Here is a 22,203-nt window from a genome sequence, read left to right on the forward strand (position 1 = left end):
AAATTCATTCAAATTTACCCCATATGCCGATTTTTAAAACTATAAGTTCAACCAATAAAAACCGTCAGCCAATCACAGAGTCGAAAAGTTTTGTAGAGCGCCATCTATCGCCCAATTTATAAATAATTACTAGCTGATCCCGCAAACGTTACAAATAACAAATAAAAAATAAGGGTTGATCGTAGAGGGGTGAAAATTAAGGATTGTCTGTATTTTTGTATGCTGTATCATAAAAAATTAAAATAAAAAATTTAGTGGGACTACCCTTATTACTTAGATCTATGAAAAATAGATAGTAGTCGATTCTCAGACCTACTGAATAAGCATAAAAAATTTGGTAAAAATCGGTCAAGCCGTTTCGGAGGAGTGCAGTAACTAACATTGTGACATGGAAATTTTATATAATAGAAGATTATTTATTTGATATTTCTGTGGAATTCCCCTTTGTTAGCGTATACGATGCGATGTCGTAATAAAACACTTAAAAATGTATTAATATTCTTATGTACATAGTTACTTCACTGAATGTTTCTCTAGGAGTGTGGCTTGTAGGCAGGACCCCCTCTCGTGTTTGTTAACATTGTGGCTTTTACAGCACTTAGCGGCATAGAAGTGGTGGTGCAGCAAGGACTCTCTACCGCCGAGGGTTTGGCGGTGGACTGGGTGGCTGGCAACCTGTACTGGGTGGAGAGCAGTTTGCATCAGATCGAGGTAGCAATTCCTACACGCCAGTATACTTTCATCACCATGCCAGTCGTTAAACATCCACGGCAGACGATATTAGGCTGCTTTTCAAGGTCCTGGAAAACGAAACAAGTTTTGAGATATATAATTATTAATCTTTTAGAGCATATATATATACGGAGTAGTTTTTGTGATAATAAAACGTCGGTAAATTAGTACCACGTTTCAAATCTTATTTCTTTATGCTTTCTGACTAGCGCCATCTAGTAGGTTTTTAGAGAAATATAAAATAGTTCTATGCATGTACTACCCACTTTGTTTATATTTTTTATTACTACCTACTATAACTTCAGTCCACATAGTGGCATATTTAAATTCATATTAAATTTTATCTCGAAAAAATCGTCATGTATTTCAGAGAACAATAGGTATTGCTAGTATGATGCTATTACACCGAATCGAACAGAATTTTATGTCCCATCAACATTAACATTATTCCATAGTATGTTCACTGCTTGACATAGGGTACCCTTATAGATTTCTAATAGGTTCGGTTGGAAGCTACCTTAAAAGGATCTTGAAGATATCTGTATAATGTTGTTACTTGTTAGGATGGGGCTCGAAATAAAATGCCCTTTGTAGATGTTCATGCAATAGCCCTCCCTAAGAATTCACGTCACGAACTCTACTTGAGTTCATGACACTGTAAGGTGTCGACAATAGCTGGTTAGTTTGGTTCGTCATCACCTCTCGAGAAACTCCGAGACGTTTGGTGAAAAACTTCCTTTCAGGACCCATAATCAACCCTTTCGTTACTAGCGCCGGAGTTAGCTGGCGTCCACTGGACGACCCGTGCGTACTACCGCCGAAGTTAGACGGCATCGACCTTGTAATGTGGGCTTATGTGTAGATCCGTGTTTTAAGATTTATCACAGCCAAATAAATTACTAAGAATTATCCTAACTTCTATTTTTAATTAATATACCAATCAAATCTTTAAATATGTAACACAAATGAGAAAATTCGAACATCAGCTTACCGCCATACAATGTGCACACTTCTCGGCGTACATGCCCGGTTCAGTAGCGTCAATTCGGTGTAACGAACTGCCGTAAGGAAAGGGTTAAGGAGATATATTTAAATACCGCAGGTAAGTCATTACTAGACAATTTTTCGGGATGGGGATTTTACGGGGGTAGTCTGTTATTATCTTATATCATCGTCTACCAGCTCCAGTAAAAAATACAATAAAGCGATCGACTTACGAAAGAGCTAGAACAATTTCATTTTCCTATCTTCCCCATTTTTGATATCGCGATGTCAGCTGTAACAGGTTAATTCGTAGAGTTCGTTCTTTATTCATTTATTTATAATATTCATTTGTCTCCCTTATCCTTGATATTTGGACAGCCGTCACAATATATATAAGCGATATATAATAATTGTTAATGTTTCATATAGTGTCTTTGGTCCGCCGATAGGTGGCGCGCGCGGATGGGATGTACCGGCGCACGCTGATAGCGGAGGACATGGAGAGTCCCCGTGCGATCGCCGTCGACCCGAGAAAGGGTAAGTGTTGAGGTGTTGCTTTACTTGCAATATTTAATGGAATCAGGCGTTACTTCGCGGAAGTCCATCCTAAGTAAGAAAAGGACCAATATTTAACCACTTCCGCACATGTTTTTTTTTACATAAACGCCGTTTTTTCTTAATATTTTACATAATTTTTCCGATATTGGTCCTAAATATAATAAACTAGATCTATAGTTATGGATACCGCGTTCAGGTGTCGCTGGGTATAAAAGACCCCTCACACGTTGGTTTACCTTCTTCTTAATTAGACCATCCACCATTCGCCGTTCGTAGCCATGTGCGGAAGTGGCAAAATATTGGTCCTTTTCTTACTTATTTGCAATAGTTGAGAGGGACAAGGTTGTAAGAGTTCGATGCGCGCAGGGTACCTGTTCTGGAGCGACTGGGAGGCGGAGGCTCCGCGCATCGAGCGCGCGTCTCTAGCGGGGCGAAGGCGCGCGAGCGTGGTGCGCGTGGACGCCCTCAGCGACGGCGCCTGGCCCAACGGCATTGCGCTTGATCACCTCGCCGAACGCCTCTATTGGATCGACGCCAGGTACGTGTACCGTACTCTTATCAACTTCTTTTTTTGGACGGTTGCCCTCCACTGCAATGTCTTGCGCTGCCCGTATCAGCGACTGTTCTAACTACTGTATTAAGAATCTTAACCCTTAATAGCCTGATTTACGAAAGTGATTTTTTTTTAATATTACTTTGTTTGCTTGAGGGTCTATGAAGGGAAAAATAGATTTTTTTTTAATTTCGTTGGATAGAATATTATACAACAGTAAAATACATACAGCCAACCTATAAAAAAAACTAATAGTAATGTGAACATTCGGTTTAAAAGATTGGTATCAAAATTGAAACTCTAGGTTATTAAGAGTCAATATTATTGTAAAAATGACTACTAAAGTAAATCCGGCTAATATTGTTGTGTGCTCTTTCAGATGAGTGTTAATTTGGAACTATCCTGGCTTTAACTTAAAAGATGAAAAAAAAATGCTAAGTTGGAGAGTGCAATCTGATTTTAGTTTATTTTAAACCGTGGTCTTCTGCCATTGTTCTTACGCAAGAAGTGGTCAGTTTATGTGATCCTAAGTGTATATGAATAAATGAATGTGGAGTTATGTGGAGTGGCAATTATGGTTTAATGTATAGGATCCTTATCATGATAATAATAAAAAGATGATGTATAACAGTATTATTAATTGTAATATTGATGTTAAAATAGTAAATATTGAGTTTTTTGCCAGGTTCTTTTCAATAGAATAAACATTCCGAACCTGGCGGTAGTCTATATATATATATATATATATATATATATATATATATATATATAGACTAGCTGATACTAGCTGATCCCGCAAACGTTGTTTTGCAAAAAAAATATTTTTAATTTTCAATTTAAAAATAAGGGTTGATCGTAGAGCGGTGAAAATTTAGGGTTGTATGTATTTTTGTATGTTGTATCATAAAAGAATAAAAACAAAAAATGTCGTCAAAAAAATAAAAAAAAATTTAAGGGTGAACAACCCTTATCACTTAGGGGTATGAAAAATAGATAGTAGCCGATTCTCAGACCTACTAAATACGCATATAATATTTGGTAAAAATCGGTCGAGCCGTTTCAGAGGAGTTCAAGTTCGAACACCGTGACACGAGAATTTTATATATTAGATAGTTATTTCATTGCTGGTGTTATTGCCTGTGACTAGGTCGGACTCAATTCACACGACAACGTACGATGGCACGGAACACCGCGAGGTACTACGTGGCCACCCGGCGCTATCGCACCCCTTCGCCATCACCGTGTTCGAGTCGCACGTGTACTGGACCGACTGGCGCAGCAACTGCGTGCTGCGCGCCAGCAAGTGGGACGGCTCAGGAGTCACCGTCGTGCAGCGGACGCTCACGCAGCCCTTCGACGTCAAGGTCAGTCCAAAGCACCTGGACCGCTCACAAGAATTTTTAGACTAAGGTTTCGGGGGAGGGAGGGAGTAGGCTTGATGTCCAAGACACCCTATCTCTCGAGAGAGGACACGCTAGTGTGAAGGATTTCTTCAAGAATATTGTAAGTGGCCACACAAAAAAACCCGTTGGAGTTGATTATGGGCTCTTCTCAAATCAGGGTGCGTTTGGAACCCTCTTAAATTTAAGTTGAAGGATTCTAAATCAATCAAATTCAATTTCATTCTAGTTTGTCTACCTTTTCAATTACCTTTGACCTTACCGTTGACCATTCTTCTAACGACGTATACAAGTGGTCACTTAAAACGAGTAGTAAATAGAGCTATGTGGAATTTCCCACTAAAACCTCCTAGTGGCCTTGAGCGCTGTGTGAAGGACCTTGATATCCAAGTTTAGGATCACCCGCCATCCCTCGCGGCTATATAGGATAGCCTTTCCCGGTGTATGTGTTGTTCACTCTACCCTGGAAAGCCTCGTGGTGATCACGTGACTGAGGATGCGGTGAATCCAGGTGATCCACCCGAGCCGTCAGCCGCCAGCAGCGAGCAACCCGTGCGGCGTGCAAAACGGAGGCTGTTCCCACCTGTGTCTCATCGACTCGCCGGTAGAGCGCGTGTGTGCCTGCCCGCATCTCATGCGCCTCGCTGCCGACCAACGAACTTGCGAAGGTATGGAAACTATGCGGCGAATTCACTTCGTGTTTGTCGATAATTTACTTAATAATTATTATGACTGATTATGAAACAACTTAGCTTCAGCGACTGACGGCTTCTGGGGACAAAAAGTTCTAGAATAGTGACCACGAACTGGTAGACGTGACTTGGCGGAAACCTACGTCTTGCAGTGGGCGTCTATCGGTTGATATGGTGATGAAGAAAGAATACTGACTGACGATACGATGATATCGAAGAAAAAAGGAATAACAATTATTACGCACTAATTTCACTAGCAAGTTTAAATTTGAATATTAGTAAAATAAACCATAAACAAAATGTCACATTCTTAGTGCCAGCTGCGGAATTATTTATTTACAAAGAATGATTTGAGTCGTCTTACCCGTTCTAGTGTTAAATACGCCAAGACCTAAGTTATGAAGTTTATTGAAAGACATAAATATTAATGTTTATAAATTGGTGCTGGTGCGTGTTCCAGCACACGAGCAGGTGCTGCTAATTGGGCGCGAGGGCGAGATCCGCGGCGTAGACGTGGCGGCGCCCCAGGAAGCACTGGTTCCTCCCGTTGCAGGACCTGATGTCTCTGCGCCCGCCCACCTTCAGTATCTGGCCGCAGATCGCACCGTTTACTGGGCCGACACTGAGGTACGTTGATTTTTATTCATTTATTTGTAAAGATAAAAGATAAAGATAAAATACATATATTTAAACAATGGAACTTTTAAGAGAACACTTATTGATTGTCAATTTATTTTATTTTTGACTCAACTCTGCTTCGCAAGGTGGTATTTTTGTGGAGAACAAGCAAGAAGAAACTACACAACAACAAATCTTTTAATAAAGTTTAACAATATAAATTTACACATATACACTTTATCGGATATAGCTTAAATGAAATCGGAATAATCAAGCGGCATCGTTGCCAAGAATTCTTGTCATTTAAATATTCGTTCATTGAGTAATAAGTTTTTTTACGTCAATTTGCTTTTAATGTGCGTTTAGTATTTGCTAATGGTAGTCCAATAATGTTTTGCGGCATTTTATTAAAAACATCTGATTGCATAATTACAAATGAAATAGACTTTGCATTCGAAACTGGTACAGCCAGTTTTGTATGGTACCTTGAAAATAGACTATTGGTATATATATGTATATAGGCTATACGTCACCATTTTTTTTTTCAATGTACAGAAGACATATATTAATTTATATATACATAAACTAGAAGCCAATTACAGTACCCGGCGATAAATATTGCACATCGACGTTGGAAAGAGACAATCGGCTAATTTAGATTTCGTAGAGCACTAACTCTGTCGCACAAAATATAACGATTGACATAACGTCACATAGGTTATGTGAGTCAATCCCACATGCTTCTCAGTAAATATAATGACAGAGCATTTTAAAGGATTCGATCATCAAGGTGGGATCAGCTTGGTGTATATGTCATCAAAGAATAATATTGTTGATTTAATTAAGGCTGTCTTTAAATAACACCTGTTCCCTAACCACGAACAGCGTGGGCAAATCGAGGTTGGACCCGGGGATCCATCCTTAGCTCATATGTGGTCCACGCTGCCGTCCCAAGCCGCATACACAACATCAACACTACACAGCTCTACTCGGGTAGAGCGGTTTACTACGTGCGAAAGTTATCGTACAACTGGAATGCGTGTGTCCAGCTTCTTTTTAAACGGTTTTATTTAGTTCGACCCGTACGGAATTTATTTGTTCATTTATTTGGGTCAAAATTAGAAACTGAAATTTAAGCACCTTCCCATTGTCAGATTAATCTGAAATTTGGTGCATAGATTTAATTTAGATGACAATACAATATAATAAAATCAATAACATTATAAATGTAAGATGGCCGCCGATACAAAATGGCGGATTAATTTTTCCTTAACCCCCTCAATATGGGTACCAAATGAAAGGGCTACACTAGTAAAACACGATGATTATGTCAAAATTTAAAATTCAAGATGGACGCCGTTCCAATATGGCGGGCGGACTAGGTACATATTTTACCACAACCTCCACAATATGGGTATCAAATAAAACCGTTTAACTTAAAAATTTTTTTTACAGATTTTTATTTATTTTTAAGTTCATGGACTCTTCCGCTCCGTGAACTCAATTCCTTCCATCGAAACCGCGTAGTGTCTAAAATACTTGACGCAAAGATTATGTTTGACATATGTTGACGTAGGTGAATGAGATAAAACGTGCGCGGTTGACGGGTGGAGCGACAGCTACTGTTGCGGCGCGGCTATCTGCAGCTCCGCGAGGCTTCGCCCTGGACTGGGCGGCGCGCCTGTTGTACTACAGTGCTGGCGGCGCTTTGATAGTAACCGCACACGGCGGCGAGCGTACGACGCACTTGCTGCGACATCCGGATTTGCTGCATCTCACTGCATTAGCCGTCGACCCCATCAGGTGCCCTACCAATCTTTCATATACTATATCAGCGACTTATTCCACTACAGATGAATCCAATATCAAAACTACAACGTTCAGCATCTTAGCAGATAGACGCCCTATACAAGCCATAAGCCTTGTGTTATTATAAACGATCATTTAAAATTACCACTTATATGTTACTCAGAATGATTTATAAGGTCATAATACAAACTAAATTCTCTCTCTTTACTTACTATAGAGTCATTATTCTTGTAGTTTTAATGACTACCGAACAACTAATTTTATATTTCGCGCTTCATGTAAATTGAATGAATTGGTCCAAAGAAATTTAATTTTACATTTGTCTGTATCCATGTACAAACAGTCCAAATATTCGAACGATTTCTTTATTTTTTGTATTAAAAATTGTGGAATTTTTTAGTATGTAAGTCTTTGTTACACATCCTATATTTTATGTTAACCGTTAGGTAACTTTACAAAGTCCCTATGAAGTATTTCATCCTTTTTGTTCATACTATCTAAAGGACATAAATTTGTTAGTGGGGGAGAGCCATGAAAAGATGGATATTTTAAGGAAAACATTTAAAAAAATCACAATGTAATTTTGGTTAATATTTTCTATTGAACTTATAATTACCTTTAGTTACACGAGATCACCATAATGTGATCGCGACTTGTGACGTATACCGTCATTAGCAGTGTTTCCCAACGTGGGGCCCGCTTCAATATAAAAAAAATATATATGTTACATAGGGAGACGTAAGCTGTCGGTCTCGAATAATATTGTTAAAAATTCCTCACCTTATATGCTATAAGACAGAACACTTCATAGCTGCCATTCAATATACTACTAACGCCATCTAGTGTAGTAAGACTTGAAATTTATTTACTTAAATCCAATGATAATATTGTCACACCGTATGCATAAAAATAATATTAGACAAGTAGTCTATAGGGTAGGAAAAGAACAACCTATTCCCCTTACCTGGGTTATCCATTTTGTCCAAGTCTTCCCCTTTATATATATGTCATACATTATACTAACTTTAGGAATAAAATTAAATAATGAACTATTCAGTTCCGTGGTAATCACAAAACATATGATGGGTCATAGACATCGCTAGTTGCAAGGCTAAACACAAACATATTTATTTTTGTAAGAGTGCTAGTTAATGGTCATATTGTTGTCCCGTGCGGCCAGGGGCCAGCTGTACTGGGCGCTGGGCGCAGGCGCAGCGGGCGGTGAGCGGCTGGAGAGTGCACGCGGCGACGGCTCGGCGCGGAAGGTGCTGCTGCATGGGCGCGAACATCCTGACATCGCGGGCATCACTAGTACGTACACACGTGTATTATCAGAAGAGTTTACTCGAGAATTTTGTTTCTAATCTTATTTTTACTATCAAGGTGTTTTGCCTACAATTTATTTTTGAGAGATATCCGCTATTTGACACGGATTTTTCTTTTTATGTCATACAGTTAAGTGCTAGCATATTCATGAGTTAAAATAAAATGTATTATTTATATCTATATGACTGTACCTGAGTTCTGTTCAATATGACATTATTATATTCAGCTTGAAGAACTTGAACGTGAAGTCCTTGCCCAAGCGTGGGCCAGCTCATGAAAAGATTTTGCAGTAAATTAGAGACCCGGCACATTTAACGGTGGTATATTAAGGTTTTCGCAAAGGCTTTCGTATCGTGAAATGAGTATGACTAACTCTTGAAATGTCAGTACTGTGTAGCTGTCACATGGGCATAGTTAAGAATTCTACTACTTGGTTTATCTTCACCATTTGTTTTCATAGGCCTGGTGGTGGATGCGGAAGGAAAGTGGTTGCTGTGGGTCAACTCTGGCACCGCAACTGTTCAGCTGTACGACATCGCGGCCGCGAAGCTCACCACCGTGAGTTCTATCCCTGGATATATACATACATATAATGCCATCGGCATAATGCGGTGTGTATGTTCATAGTTGCCACTGGGCGGTGGAGCACGGCCCGTGGCTGTGGAGGTGCACGGTGGGCGCGCGTTGTGGGCCGACGCGGACGGCACGCTTCGCGCTTGTGAGCTACCGCGATGTGGTCACGTGCACATTCTGCGCAATAACACCGGTATGTTCTCTCAATCATAAATATTACATATCGTCATACATCTTTACAGATGTAAAAGATTTCACAGGTATAATTCATCACCCTGTAACAAACACAAATTAGGTTTTGATTTTTTTCGCCTGGCAAGCATGCGTTACCAAAGTGGCTTCCTTATTTATCGTCGGCAAAATAGTTGGGCACACAGTACTATAGTATTTTATTTTGGTATCTGTGTAACCCAACTTTAATATAATGTGTACGTATAAAGAAGGCGGTTAAGTATTAACTTCTATAAACTACTAATTAAAAACTAATTATTGGCTATAGTCAACTAGTTAAGACATGTTTAAGTTTTAATTGCAGTAAATTATCATTATCTTGAATTAAATAAAAAAAATTAACAATAAATTGACATGAAGTATATTTTGTGTTGTCGATGGTCGCGATAGAGGGCGTGCTGTCGCTGCGCGTGTACGACGGCGCGGTGCAGCGAGGAGGCGGCGCGTGCGCAGTTCGGGCGACGAACGAACGTTGCGCCCACGTGTGCGTGCCGTTGGGACCCGCACACAGCGACTGCCGTTGCGCCGACGGCTACCGCCGCCACGGCACTGAGTGCATCCGTGAGTGCTACTCATATACTATCTGTCCCTGTCGACGACTTTCTCATTCACTCTTCACTGAAACCTGCTCTCTCACTCTCGGCCTCATTGGAAAGCTTATAGTCACTGAACTGAATGAGCATGAAGGAGGCTATGCTCGGAATTTTTCTACGAGATGGAACCAGAAATCAAGAGATCCATAGACGAATAAAAGCCCAGCCTAAGCCTTGCCCAGCTAATTAGTAAGTTGAAGTGACAGTGACCAGGCCACACGGTGCGCAGTATTGAGTGTTGAGGTCTTTAGAATTTGGAATAGATTTCCGCGCTCAAGGTGGATTGGCGACCTTTTTATGGTCTTTGAAAGACGCTGGATGCAAGTTGCTTTCTATCTTTCTTATTAAACATTTTTGGGAGAAGCCTATGTCCAGCTTTAGACGTCTTACATCTTAAATTATGATACTGACGTCTTGTCTTTCTAGCGATCGATGAAATCCTGATCTATCCACTGGACTCGGACATGCAGGGAATACACTTGAACGCCACGAGCGAGAACCCAGAACCGAATCTACTGCCGCCTATACCCGGCCTCTCGATGGCAACCGCTATCGACTACTACGCCGGTAAGTTGTACATCTTCTACATCTTGAGAAGAATGCTAGGAGAGCCCAACTTGATACAAACTACAATCAGATTGAACTATAAAGGAATCCTTGAACTTGAAGCTTTTGTGGTCACTTTTACAATATCCTTAAAACAGAAGTTAGACTAGTTTATTCCCAAACTCTATTTCATCTTAAAAAATCTTTCAAGGTTTTGTTTTATGGACTTCTTAAATTAATTACGAGTCAATGATCGACGTCATATTTAAGGTTGCCGGAAGTTGCTGGATGTGGGCAATGCAGGACCGGTGGTAATGGCTCTCTTTGGGTTCGGCCTATACCTTGCAGTAGGTACCAATACTGATCGAAGTCAGTTAGGTGTTTTTATTTATTATTGTATTATATTTATAATATGTATTAAACCTTTTTATTATAAGTATACATGTTATTTAGGTATATATTTATGTTTAAGTATGTATGTCTATGTATGTTTATGTATATTTATGTTCATTTGTTTGTGAATATGTATTTTATTTGTACACGTGAACTACCCTTTATAAGTACTATTATCTTTTCCTTACTATGGTTGTCTGTAAGAGATTGCCTTGTGTGATAAGACCGCCCATTGTACTTTTCTGTATATTATTGTAAAATTTATTAAATGTATTTTATCGTGTACAATAAAGAATATTAAATAATACAAGAAATAAATAGGCGTCCATCAACTGAAAGGAAGAAGAGAGAAAACTTTTCTTTATTTTTGGTGCTAACCTTGTGTACAACCCTGTTTTTTCTTAACTTCATTAATATTCACATGTACATAGTATATTGTCATATATATGTAGGCTGATCTGTCTTGGTTCTTTCCAAATCTTGTTAAAAGTAAATATATATGATAACTTAGTCTTCTCTAAATGTGAGGCGACGTATTATGTATGTGGTACGTTCAGGCGTGAAGAAATCAACCTTATATGTGATCACGTTGTCCGGCAGAGGGCGAGTGGTTGTACTGGGTGGACGGTGAGCGCGAGTGCGTGTGGCGCGCGCGACGTGACGGTGGGCAGCGCGCACGCGTGGCCGCTGCCCCCGACGCTGACGGGCAGGCGGCGCTGGCAGCGCTGGCTGTCGACTGGCGCGCCGGGAACATCTACTGGGCAGACCCGCGACGTGCACTGCTGCACGTGGCTCGCCTCGATGGTGACCACCCCTACGTACTACTCGACACCGATCCCTTCGCCGTCTCCGGTGAGTCCACGCATCGTTAACATGCATCGTTCTGTTAGGAGTCTCGGTTGAGAACGAGACAAACTACAATTGATTAAATAAGATGAATAAGTGAAATATGGATTGTTCCGCAAAATCGAATCAGGAGTGAAAAGATCCATAAACGAATGAAATGAAGCAACATGGTACAGCGGATTGGTAAGTTAAAGTGGTATTAGAGGCCACATAGCCCGCAAAACAGGTAGCCCAGTGGATCTCAAGGTTCTGTAGAAGAGATCATGGACCAGCAAGCGCTATAATAGACACAAATGCAGGCTGCTTCCAACCGTTCCTTTTTCTACTAGTTGAATTAATGTCACAAACAAACTACGGAAATAGAACTATATATATCATTCATTCATTCATTTATATCAGCCGATAGACGCCCATTGCAAAACATAGGCGATTGCAAAACATTCAAATATTTGAATACAAACTTTAAAAACAAGTATGCTTTATTTTATCTACAGAGAATAAAACCGTACGATTTTAAAAATAACTAATGTAATGTGACTTGTTTTATTTTAAGCAACTTGTATGAGTTTTAAAAATTGTTTAAATAAATAAATAAATTTTAGCTATGCTACATTTAACGAAAGCTGCAAATAACCCTTCACAAAGCGGCATGTGGCTAGCGAGCGGGGTCTTGGTAAACTGGGTTAGATGTAAGAGTTCACAACGTGATGACACCGTGTGACAGGGCTGGCGATCGATCCTGAGCGCGGCTGGCTGTTCCTGTGCGGCGGTGGCTGGGTGCAGCGCGTGCGGCCGGACGGTTCTCAGCGCGAACTTCTTCACAACGGCAGCGCTGTTGCAGACATCACCCTGGATTTGCAGGTTTGTGACATGCACTTTTTGTTCTTTTCAGTCAACATGGGCCAAAGATCACCACGGCAACAGGTCTTGCGCTGCCAATGCTTTCCCGCGACCTTGACATTATCGTCTGTCTACCTGGTGGGGACTACCCACGCTGCTTCTACCTACTCCAACGACCATCGATTGCATGAGTGATGTGCCCTTATCACTGTCACTTGAAACGAGCAATTCTTCAAGCTTATGTACTTTGGTTCAAAACTCCGAGCACAGCTCTTTCCATAGCTCTCTTTTTTTTTTTAATTCCCCACTCTTTTGGGAGCCTCTCGTACCCCTGTTTTGTTTGGGACAGGGACTTTATTTACAAATCATTTTTTCATGGTTTTATCTTTATTCTACACTCACTTTCATTCTTCTCAATTTCTTTTATTATTTCCTTTTATCCTTCACAATATCTTGCAATTTTTTTTGTTCTTTTTCCATTGCTCTTGTTGACCCGTACTACTGCCACTTAAAAATTTTAAATGTGCGCTAACAGATGTTACTTTACAGAGGCAGCACGTGTACTGGGTGGCGGAGACTGGAGAGGCGGGTGTGTGGCGCATGACGTATTCCGGGGCGCAGCGCATGCGCCTGGCGCGAGGCGCGCCTTTTCATCGGCCCGTCGCGCTTGCTCTACACCTCGATCGGCTATACTGGCTCGACACGTTAGTACCCACAACCTTTTATCACTCACTGCAATAACTGCTTTCTAAACTTCAGCTGGGCAAATTATCTTAATACAAAAATAAAAAAAATCCTCTGTGAAGGATTTTTTTTATTTGATTTATTTTTTTATTTAAGTGTTAATAGAAGTTGAAAATATATTATTTTTAGTATTATGAATATAAAAAGTGTGAATTATGTATAAAATTGAATCCAAGGATTTGAACTAGTGGCCTACAACGCAAGTCTCAGTCTTGTACCGCTGAGCTACCACTGCAATACACTTCCACATAATGTATCCAAATCATCTAGTAATATATCAAGTATAATTTGTAATAAGACCTATTTTAAGCGGTAATAAAGTGTGGAAAGAAATTGTTCCACTACTGTTTTATGAATATTGTAAAAGTGACCACAAAAAACCCAGTCTGTCAGTTTATTGTGGGCACTTCCGACACCCTTGAAGCTTTAGGTCGAAGAATTCCATAGGGGACTTTGATTCTAGTTTTAGGGTCTTTTTGAATTCATCTCATTTTACTTAAATTTTCAATATAAATTATCCTGTATGAATTAGTTAATAAAACTATATATATACTTCTTATCGGATTTATTTACGCTAAATCATAAACCTCTTCAAGCTGCCATAAGGCAATACGGTCTTCGTGGCGAATGCTATCAAAAAGTGTACACGGATTTATAAACCGATATATAGTGGTCGCCCAATCAACCAATAGTATGTCAAACATTAGTCCCTAGTGCTGTCTCGCTCGCACTGTACCTACCACACGCAGACCTATGCCGGTTCGCTCACCCACTAGTTGTACTACGCAAATGATGTAAATATAGCGGTAAAATAAAGAAGGCAAATGAAGCAAGAGAAGCGAAGCACAAAAAAGAGTAGAAACAAGCCGGAAGAGAATGAAAAACCAAATCGACTAACAATATTGAATACAGTGTTTCCAATACATTCGACGAATTTTAATTCAACTAACTACTTCTTACAGTTAATTGGTTGTTCACAGGACACTGGAGCGCGGCAGTGTGGTCACCGCTCCGCTGGCAAACCTCAGCGACTACCGCGTTATGCGTCACGACGTCGTCTACCACCGCACCGACTTGATGGTGAGCCTATATCCACTACCTTTATCCAATATCTTTAGGTTTACAAACCAGTTGCATCACTGAAATATACAATAAAATTGATTATGTCGTACTAACTGTATCAGTATCTTTAATTACGACGGGCCTTAAAAAGCTCAAGGTCACCCAGAGAGCAATAAAGAGGGCTACGCTCGGAGTTTTGCTGCGAGATCGAATCAGAAATGAGGAGATCTGGAGAGGAACCGAGATCACCGGCGTAGCTCGAAGAATTGCTTATCTGAAGTGACTGTGGCGTGAGTGTGTGTGTGTACACACACACACGTGTGTGTGTACATTCTTATTATCAATAAATATTAATTTTTATCATATCCCATTATTAGTATTATCTTAATTTGTTTTCTTTTTCAATTGTTTTATGTGTAATTGTGCGTGTCATAATGCGTAATAAATATTTATCTTTCAATCGGAATTTCCTAAATGGTTTTTCTTACTGTAGACGATATTTATTATTTCTGAAATCATTTACTATTGTATGGGAATGTATCATACATTAATTGAAAGTGAATAAGTTATATATTCATATCTTCGAAGCCTTTATACCTATAACTAATCACCCAACAGTTTGGATAATCATTGACGTGTGTGATATAGGTTTGGTCGAAGGCGCGGCAGTCGGGTCCGAGTGCCAATCCATGCGCCGGCGGTGCGGGCTGTGCTGCGCTGTGCCTGTGGGACGGGCATCGTGCGCGCTGCGCTTGTCCGCACGGTCAGCTCGCGCCCGACGGCAAAGGCTGCCTACGTACGTATAATTTACCAGGGTGAATCAAAAAGTTCTTAGAAGTGCATATATATGAAATCTTTTTGGATCAAGTTCGATATTCAAATTAAAGAGTGTCTATCACACTATATTTATGCAGACTGTCACTTGTTTTTGTCTGTTCGTTCGCATGTAATAAATTTTTTTGTGCAACGAGTTGCTAAAAAGTCAAAATTGTGGATAAAAGTGAGTTACGTGCGGTGATAAAATATCTCAGTTTGAAAAAAATGTCTACGAAGGAAATTTTTTTGGACATTCAGCAGACATTAGGGGGTAATGCTGTACCCTATTCTACGGTTGCGTACTGGGTGGTTGAATTTAAAAGAGGTAGATCAAGCTGTAAAGATGACCCGCGTTCTGGGCGGCCTTTACAGAAGAAAATGTCAAAAAGGTTGAGAATCTGGTTTTGGAAGACAGAAGAATGACTATAAAACATATAGCTGAGATCCTAAACATATCTTTTGGTAGCGTTCAATCCATTTTAATTGATTCACTGGGGTTCAAAAAAGTGTCTGCAAGGTGGGTGCCACGAATGTTACCCGACGAAAACAAAAAGCGACATTTGGAAATTTCCAAGCGTAATCTCGAAATGTTCCAGCGTGATTCGGATAATTTTTGCCGTCGTCTTGTCACCATGGATGAAACGCGGGTCCACCATTTTGATCCTGAAACTAAAAGACAAAGCATGTCTTGGAAACGACTATCCTCTCCATCCATTAAGAAATTTCGAGTTGCTCCTACCGCTGGCAAAGTTATGGCCTCTGTGTTCTGGGATAGTGAAGGAATCATTTTTATTGATTACATGCCAAAAGGCCAGACGATTACTGGACCCTATTATGGAAATTTAATCCCGAAAGTGCGTGAAGCGATTAAAGAAAAACGTCGTGGAAAACTGTCGTTGGGCGTGTTGTTCCTTCAAGATAACGCTCCTGCTCATCGATCGGAAGTTGCGCTCAACGCATTCCGCTGTGCTGGCTTCAATCTCCTTGACCACCCACCATATTCTCTGGACTTAGCCCCAAGTGATTTTCACTTATTTCCAAAATTAAAAGAGGAAATTCGTGGAACAAAATTTCACGATAATGACGCGGTTATAGCTGCCGTAGAGGACTTTTTCGAGAGTCAAGAAAATAATTTTTTTCACGAGGAATAAGGAAGTTAGAAACGCGTTATTCTAAATGCATTGCATTGGAGGGAGATTATGTAGAAAAATAAAATATTATTATATTATATATAATATACCTATTAAATCTTTGCATTTTTTAATATTGATTCCAAGAATTTTTTGATTCACCCTCGTATATATAAATAAACTGTTGTGTATACAATGTAATTAAATTTAATTAGGTATTAAGGCATCTTCTCGTCCAATATCCCGTGCCGTAACAAGAAATTCTACGATCAATATATGTTAACAGTGATGACTTAGGGTAAAAAAACGAGAACTCTATCTTTCTCTCTCTTTCTCCTTCTCTCTCTGCATCTTTTTTACTAATTAGCAGTTATTGACGAGCCATGTAGTAGGCTATGTCCGAATTTCACCATTACATAGCTGCTGAAATCTTAATGTTTATTAATGAATACCACGAATCAGCAAGCGTTAAACCTTGTTAAGGCCTATATCATGAAGGTAAAGTAAAGCATCACATCAACACTGTTTAAATACACCACTCCTCCCATCAGTTAATTATAGATCTACTAACTTCTACTTCCACAGCTGTTACTGCAGTATGTATATATTTATATATATATATATATATATATATATATATATATATATATATATATATATATGTATGTATGTACTCGTAGTTATGTGGTAAAACCAAAAGGCCGCACATGGCTATTAGTTCACATGTTTTTTTTAAACTTCAGCGTCTTTGTTACAGCACACAAGGCCTTCATAATGTACTCGAGAGTGACGAAGATCGATAGCATCCATCTCGACAACGACACCGACCTGAACTCGCCGTACCCTCCCATTGAAGACAAGTACGTAATATTTTTACATCTATCTGTACCACATGGTACACTTGTCTACTAGAGTACTTTATATTTTTTACATTTTTAGTAAGTTCACTAATTTGTTGCAATACTTGAAATATATAATATTGACCTTGAGGTATGTAAAAACAAGGTGAGCAACCTACTTGACGTGAACACGACTTGTATTAAATATATTTATTTGTATAGAAACCCTCGCCGTGTGGGCGCGGTGTAGCATAGGCCCTCCTCTTTTTCATTCATAGGTGTCGTACTATGCGACATGGGGATCAGTTTCTAGAGGATAAGTAAAAGGCTCCTGTTCCTGCTCCTGTTAGCGGCCAGGGCAATATCAGCGGGATTAGGTTTCCTAGTGATCCCTGGCAAAGACCCGGCATTCTATATCACTGAAGTTTGGACCTGGTATCATATAACTTGAAGACGTAATATGATACCAGGTCTGAGAGAAGCTACTAGAACGGGGAGGAGGAGACTTATATCGGAGACCCTTCTCTTGTCTCTAACAGCTGGTTTCCGCAACCAAGCGACACTGCGCTCATTTTGTGTCGAGGTTAGCCTTACTCAAGCCAACCTATTTCGTGGAATCACAGCACACCCTTGGTGTGGGCGGCGATATTTTGGTGATTCAAGATGGGTATATGTAGGGTTTTGCAGTCTTTTGCTCTTCCATGCATACCCTGCACAGAGGACTATTTGCACCTAATGTAAACAGATATTTATTAAAAAGACTGACCAGTTAAGATTAATCCAGTGAGGGATGCGTAATCCAGAACAGAGTGTTAAAGAGAAGGAAGCTTACTGTAAGCTGCGTTGTCGGCTACCCTTGTATATATGTACCAGGTGGAACTGGTAAAACCGGTCTTTGGAGATGGCCTATATCTTGGAATGACTGACAGGTTAATGACGATGATGTAGATCTTAAAATATAAGAGACTAACGTCCTGTCGCAGGGAGCTGATGAGGAATGTGATCGCGCTGGCGTACGAGTACGACGATTCCCGCCTATTCTACTCCGACATTCAACGCGGCTGCATCAATACCGTGCACTTCAACGGCAGCGGACACGAGGTGCTACTGGAACGTAAGTATTGCTGCAGCTGATGAGAAATCCATTAATAATTATTTTATTTTATGTAGATACACGCCCTCTGCAAACCACGATACGAAGACTACCTGTGACCAATATTTAGCCACTTCCGCACATGCAGTGGTAGTCGTGCAATGAAATGCACCGCCCGCCAGCCCGCTGATAAATGCGTATGCGGCAAACAATGCGAATCACACAACCGCCACCACCAAATTACTCAACACGTGTTTCACCCCTCCACGGGGCATCTTCAGGAGTTATGTTACACCGATTAGTGCAAAACACAGAGTGACTATTTATTATGATGTACTCAGAGAACCCCCCGTGCCGCGTGGATGTAGTTTAAAGAAGGAAGTGTGGCATCTCTCATATATAAATAAATAAACATATTGTTTGTACGTACAGAGGTGGGCGCTGTGGAAGGCATGGTGTACGCGGGTGCGACGGGCGAGTTGTACTGGACGAGCGCGGCGGGCGTGCGCGGGGCGCGCGTGTCGCTAGTGCGAGCTGCTCCTCGGGCAGCGCGCGCGCAGCTCGTGCGCGACGTGCTGCGACTGCCGGCTGGCGAGCGCCCGCGCGGTCTCGACTTCGATCCCTGCGAACAGTCAGTACACACATAACTTATATTCCAGACCCCGAGAGTTACATTTGGGTCTTCAACGAGCCTGAGTCATGATGAAAATTTTGACCTCGTGAATAGATCGATTATAGATAAATAAAAAGTAAAACTGTATTGAGTTATTTATATGAGAGGCATTTACATTTCGACTCGTATTGGGTTAACCATTTTATTCTACTTAAAAAAAATTGAAATTAAAACACATACGAAGTATTAACTAACTAGCGTCTAATAATTATTTAATTATTGAGAAGCGCTATCACGAATTATTTACGAATTTAAAAAAGAATGGCCAGAATTATTAGGAGAATTAAAACAAGGGTGTTTAATTTTTAATATTCAAATTTCATAATTTTATTTACATGTTCATTATTTTTTTGCATAATTTTTTTAATTCACATTTAATTGTGGCTCGCGAAAATTTCAAATTTAGAATAATGGCTCCGGTATCAAGGAGATTGGCCACACCTGTACTAGCTTACTAGTAGTTTATTTTACGCGTAGTGTACATTGACCACCGTTCAGTAGTATTACTCCGCTGCATATTGTAGCAAGATCTATGGTGACCGAAAGATTAATGTTATTTGTTAAAGAAAATCATTTATTTGAAATATTTTAAACTCAAAATAATTTTACAAGACTTCGCATTTCAATACCTTTTTTTTTAAAAAAAAAATTGTTGATTCATCATTTACATGGTTGATATTATAATGAATACATCAGACATTGTTAAATTTAATTTTAAAATAGTTTCTAGTCGGCTCTTGAAGTTTCAAAGATGTTTGAAAATTCTTACTTAAAGGAAGATATTTTATATAAAAATCTGACGAAGAAATTTTGACTACTTTATGGTAAATATAATATGTTGAGCGGTGTTAATGTTTTTTTTTTTTTAAATGTTCCCCGCTGTTGGAGACCTCTCGTTCCCCTATCTCGTGTGGGACAGAGACTTTTTAATTCTAGTAATTTATTTTATTTTGCAACATTATTTATTGTTCAAATATTTAACACGTATTATTCCTTTTATTTCTATATTTTAGTGTTCGTTTTATTTTTATTTATTGCCTTATTGGTGTTAATGTTAAAAAAATCACTGAGGCAGTTGTACACAGGCGGTTGTACTGGACGAACTGGAACCAGTCGCATCCGTCGATACAGCGTGCGCTGGTGGGCGGACTGGGGCTGCAGACTGTCATAGGCACCGACATCCTGATGCCCAACGGATTGGCGCTGGACCACGGCGCGCGGCGTCTCTACTGGGCAGACGCGAGACTTGATAAGATAGAGCGCGCGCATTACGACGGATCGCATCGCCACGTGAGTGTACTAAAGCAACTTGTTACAAAAACTCTTCATTTATTCACACTACCCACATATAAACACCAGTATTGACACCAGCTCATCTATCAGAAGACTACAGCGTTGACTTAGAGAGCAATACCAGAATAGACCACTTTGATAAAAACTAGACTCTACCTAAAGCTACAAATGTTCCAAACGCGCTCAGATCTTATAAGAGCCCACAACAAACTCGGAAGGTTCAATTTTGTGGTCACTTCATCAATAGTTAGAGTAATTTATTTGCAAGCCCTATTATTAATAAATCCTTTGCACTATTATAGTATTCTAAACAAGTTTATATTAAATGAACTTCTTAAATTTATTTACCGTCATCATATCAGCTGATAGACGCACTCTTGAAGGTCTTGCGATGCCAGCGACACCTGGTGGAGGGGGGAGGGGGTCGACTTTCAAGAATCTTCAGTCTCAATTGGCATCGGTTGCATGGGCGTAATTTGTAATTTCATAAAAGATTTGTAGGAGTGGTCGTAGTACTGTAGCTTCTTGTTCTTCTGTAGCTTCTTGTTGTCCTTACTCGGGGTCACCAGTAAAATTTAAATTAAAATTAAAATTCGATGCAAATTTATTGTATCAGTAAAATGAATTACTCATTTACAGTATGTGTCGCGAAATACGCGATTTTTCGGACGCGAGAGTAAGAGCTCGTTGCTAGGCAACGCGCGTTTGAGTGGCGCGCGATATGCACGCCACAGATTTATTAATTTTATGAAGGCAAACAATATAATAATTGCGCAGGTGGTAACGAGGTCGGGGGCGAAGCACCCGTTCGCTGTGGCTGTGGGCGGTGGATGGGTGTTCTGGTCGGACTGGGTGGCCCGCGCAGTGCTGCGAGCGGACAAGCGAGCTGGTGGCGTGCGCCCACTACGCCGCCACTTGCCGCGTCCCATGTCGCTCATCGTGGTCGCGCCGCAGCATCAGACTTGTGAGCACATCCTGCTACTAATCTCTACTTAAAGCTAAAACTAAACAATAAATATAACCTTACAGGTGAAACAATCAATGTGATTGTATTTATAATATCTTTAAATTTAGGATGAAAAAGATATGCCCTCTGTACACATTACAATGACACATACACAAATACTTATACAAAGCAATAAAAAATACAAAAACCTACACTAAGAACAAATTATAAATATAACTAAAATTATAATATAACATATAAGAACTTTAACTTTACAAGATACAATTGATGTTTGTTACAGTATTATAAATGTAATTTGTTTATTTAAAAAGACACTCCTTAAAGAGATACATTCATACGAGTACATTACAATAGTACAATTAGTTATGCCATTTGACCGTCGTGTGGAAGAGTTTTTGGTCGCTGGCCAATAACAGAGAGGCTGTGACTGATCCCCGAGTCAGGAAACCAGGAATATAGTTGAATGTTTTTGTTGCTGCAGGCGGTGACGCTCATATTCGTTTTTCTCGGCCTAAATCCTAAATCATCAATTCATTAATCCTAAATTTTTGTTTATTTTATCGTAATACAAATTTTTAGAGCTTATCTCTACTGTTGGAATACGTACGGGGCTGTTGGAAAAATTTAAGAGTAAGTACATATGATGCGGTGTCTTTATTCGATTGCTAATCATGTTTCAACACCGTTTTTGTTATGAACGTTCTACTATTCAGCGCTAGATGGCGCAAAGGTCAGGCGCAGCATCACGTTGGACGCGGTCTTGGTAAAGCTCATCACGGGGCATGGGGGATTCTCCTACTACCTTAACCGGTTTAGGCTCAAGGGTCCCTCTTGGTTTTTTGGAGTGTGGACTAGACCGTGATCCATATTATAGCCAACTGTCCCGCATTCG

At 40.0% G+C, this 22,203-nt stretch overlaps 1 protein-coding gene and 1 long non-coding RNA gene across 2 annotated transcripts in view; both read left to right on the plus strand.

Moving 5' to 3' along the window:
* LRP1 (LDL receptor protein 1) overlaps positions 1-22,203 on the plus strand; it is a 101,142-nt gene that overhangs the window by 39,593 nt on the left and 39,346 nt on the right. The window contains exons 28-46 of the mRNA XM_068769133.1: positions 596-711; positions 2,166-2,253; positions 2,641-2,812; positions 3,975-4,191; positions 4,739-4,895; positions 5,380-5,546; positions 9,300-9,438; positions 9,867-10,037; positions 10,496-10,636; positions 11,609-11,860; positions 12,579-12,715; positions 13,244-13,398; positions 14,419-14,518; positions 15,149-15,296; positions 17,204-17,306; positions 18,269-18,399; positions 18,811-19,009; positions 20,137-20,341; positions 21,122-21,308. Of these exons, the coding sequence (XP_068625234.1) occupies positions 596-711; positions 2,166-2,253; positions 2,641-2,812; positions 3,975-4,191; positions 4,739-4,895; positions 5,380-5,546; positions 9,300-9,438; positions 9,867-10,037; positions 10,496-10,636; positions 11,609-11,860; positions 12,579-12,715; positions 13,244-13,398; positions 14,419-14,518; positions 15,149-15,296; positions 17,204-17,306; positions 18,269-18,399; positions 18,811-19,009; positions 20,137-20,341; positions 21,122-21,308 (2,985 nt within the window). The remainder of the gene's footprint in view (positions 1-595; positions 712-2,165; positions 2,254-2,640; positions 2,813-3,974; positions 4,192-4,738; positions 4,896-5,379; positions 5,547-9,299; positions 9,439-9,866; positions 10,038-10,495; positions 10,637-11,608; positions 11,861-12,578; positions 12,716-13,243; positions 13,399-14,418; positions 14,519-15,148; positions 15,297-17,203; positions 17,307-18,268; positions 18,400-18,810; positions 19,010-20,136; positions 20,342-21,121; positions 21,309-22,203) is intronic.
* LOC137925629 (uncharacterized) lies at positions 7,119-9,227 on the plus strand. Its single transcript, XR_011107677.1, has 3 exons — positions 7,119-7,340; positions 8,527-8,657; positions 9,133-9,227. It is a non-coding gene; the product is annotated as an uncharacterized lncRNA (long non-coding RNA).

Source organism: Battus philenor, unplaced genomic scaffold, assembly GCF_028537555.1.
Source record: "Battus philenor isolate CCGP_79_NKW_IND1 unplaced genomic scaffold, ilBatPhil1.0.hap1 SCAF_27, whole genome shotgun sequence".
Classification (NCBI taxonomy): domain Eukaryota; kingdom Metazoa; phylum Arthropoda; class Insecta; order Lepidoptera; family Papilionidae; genus Battus; species Battus philenor.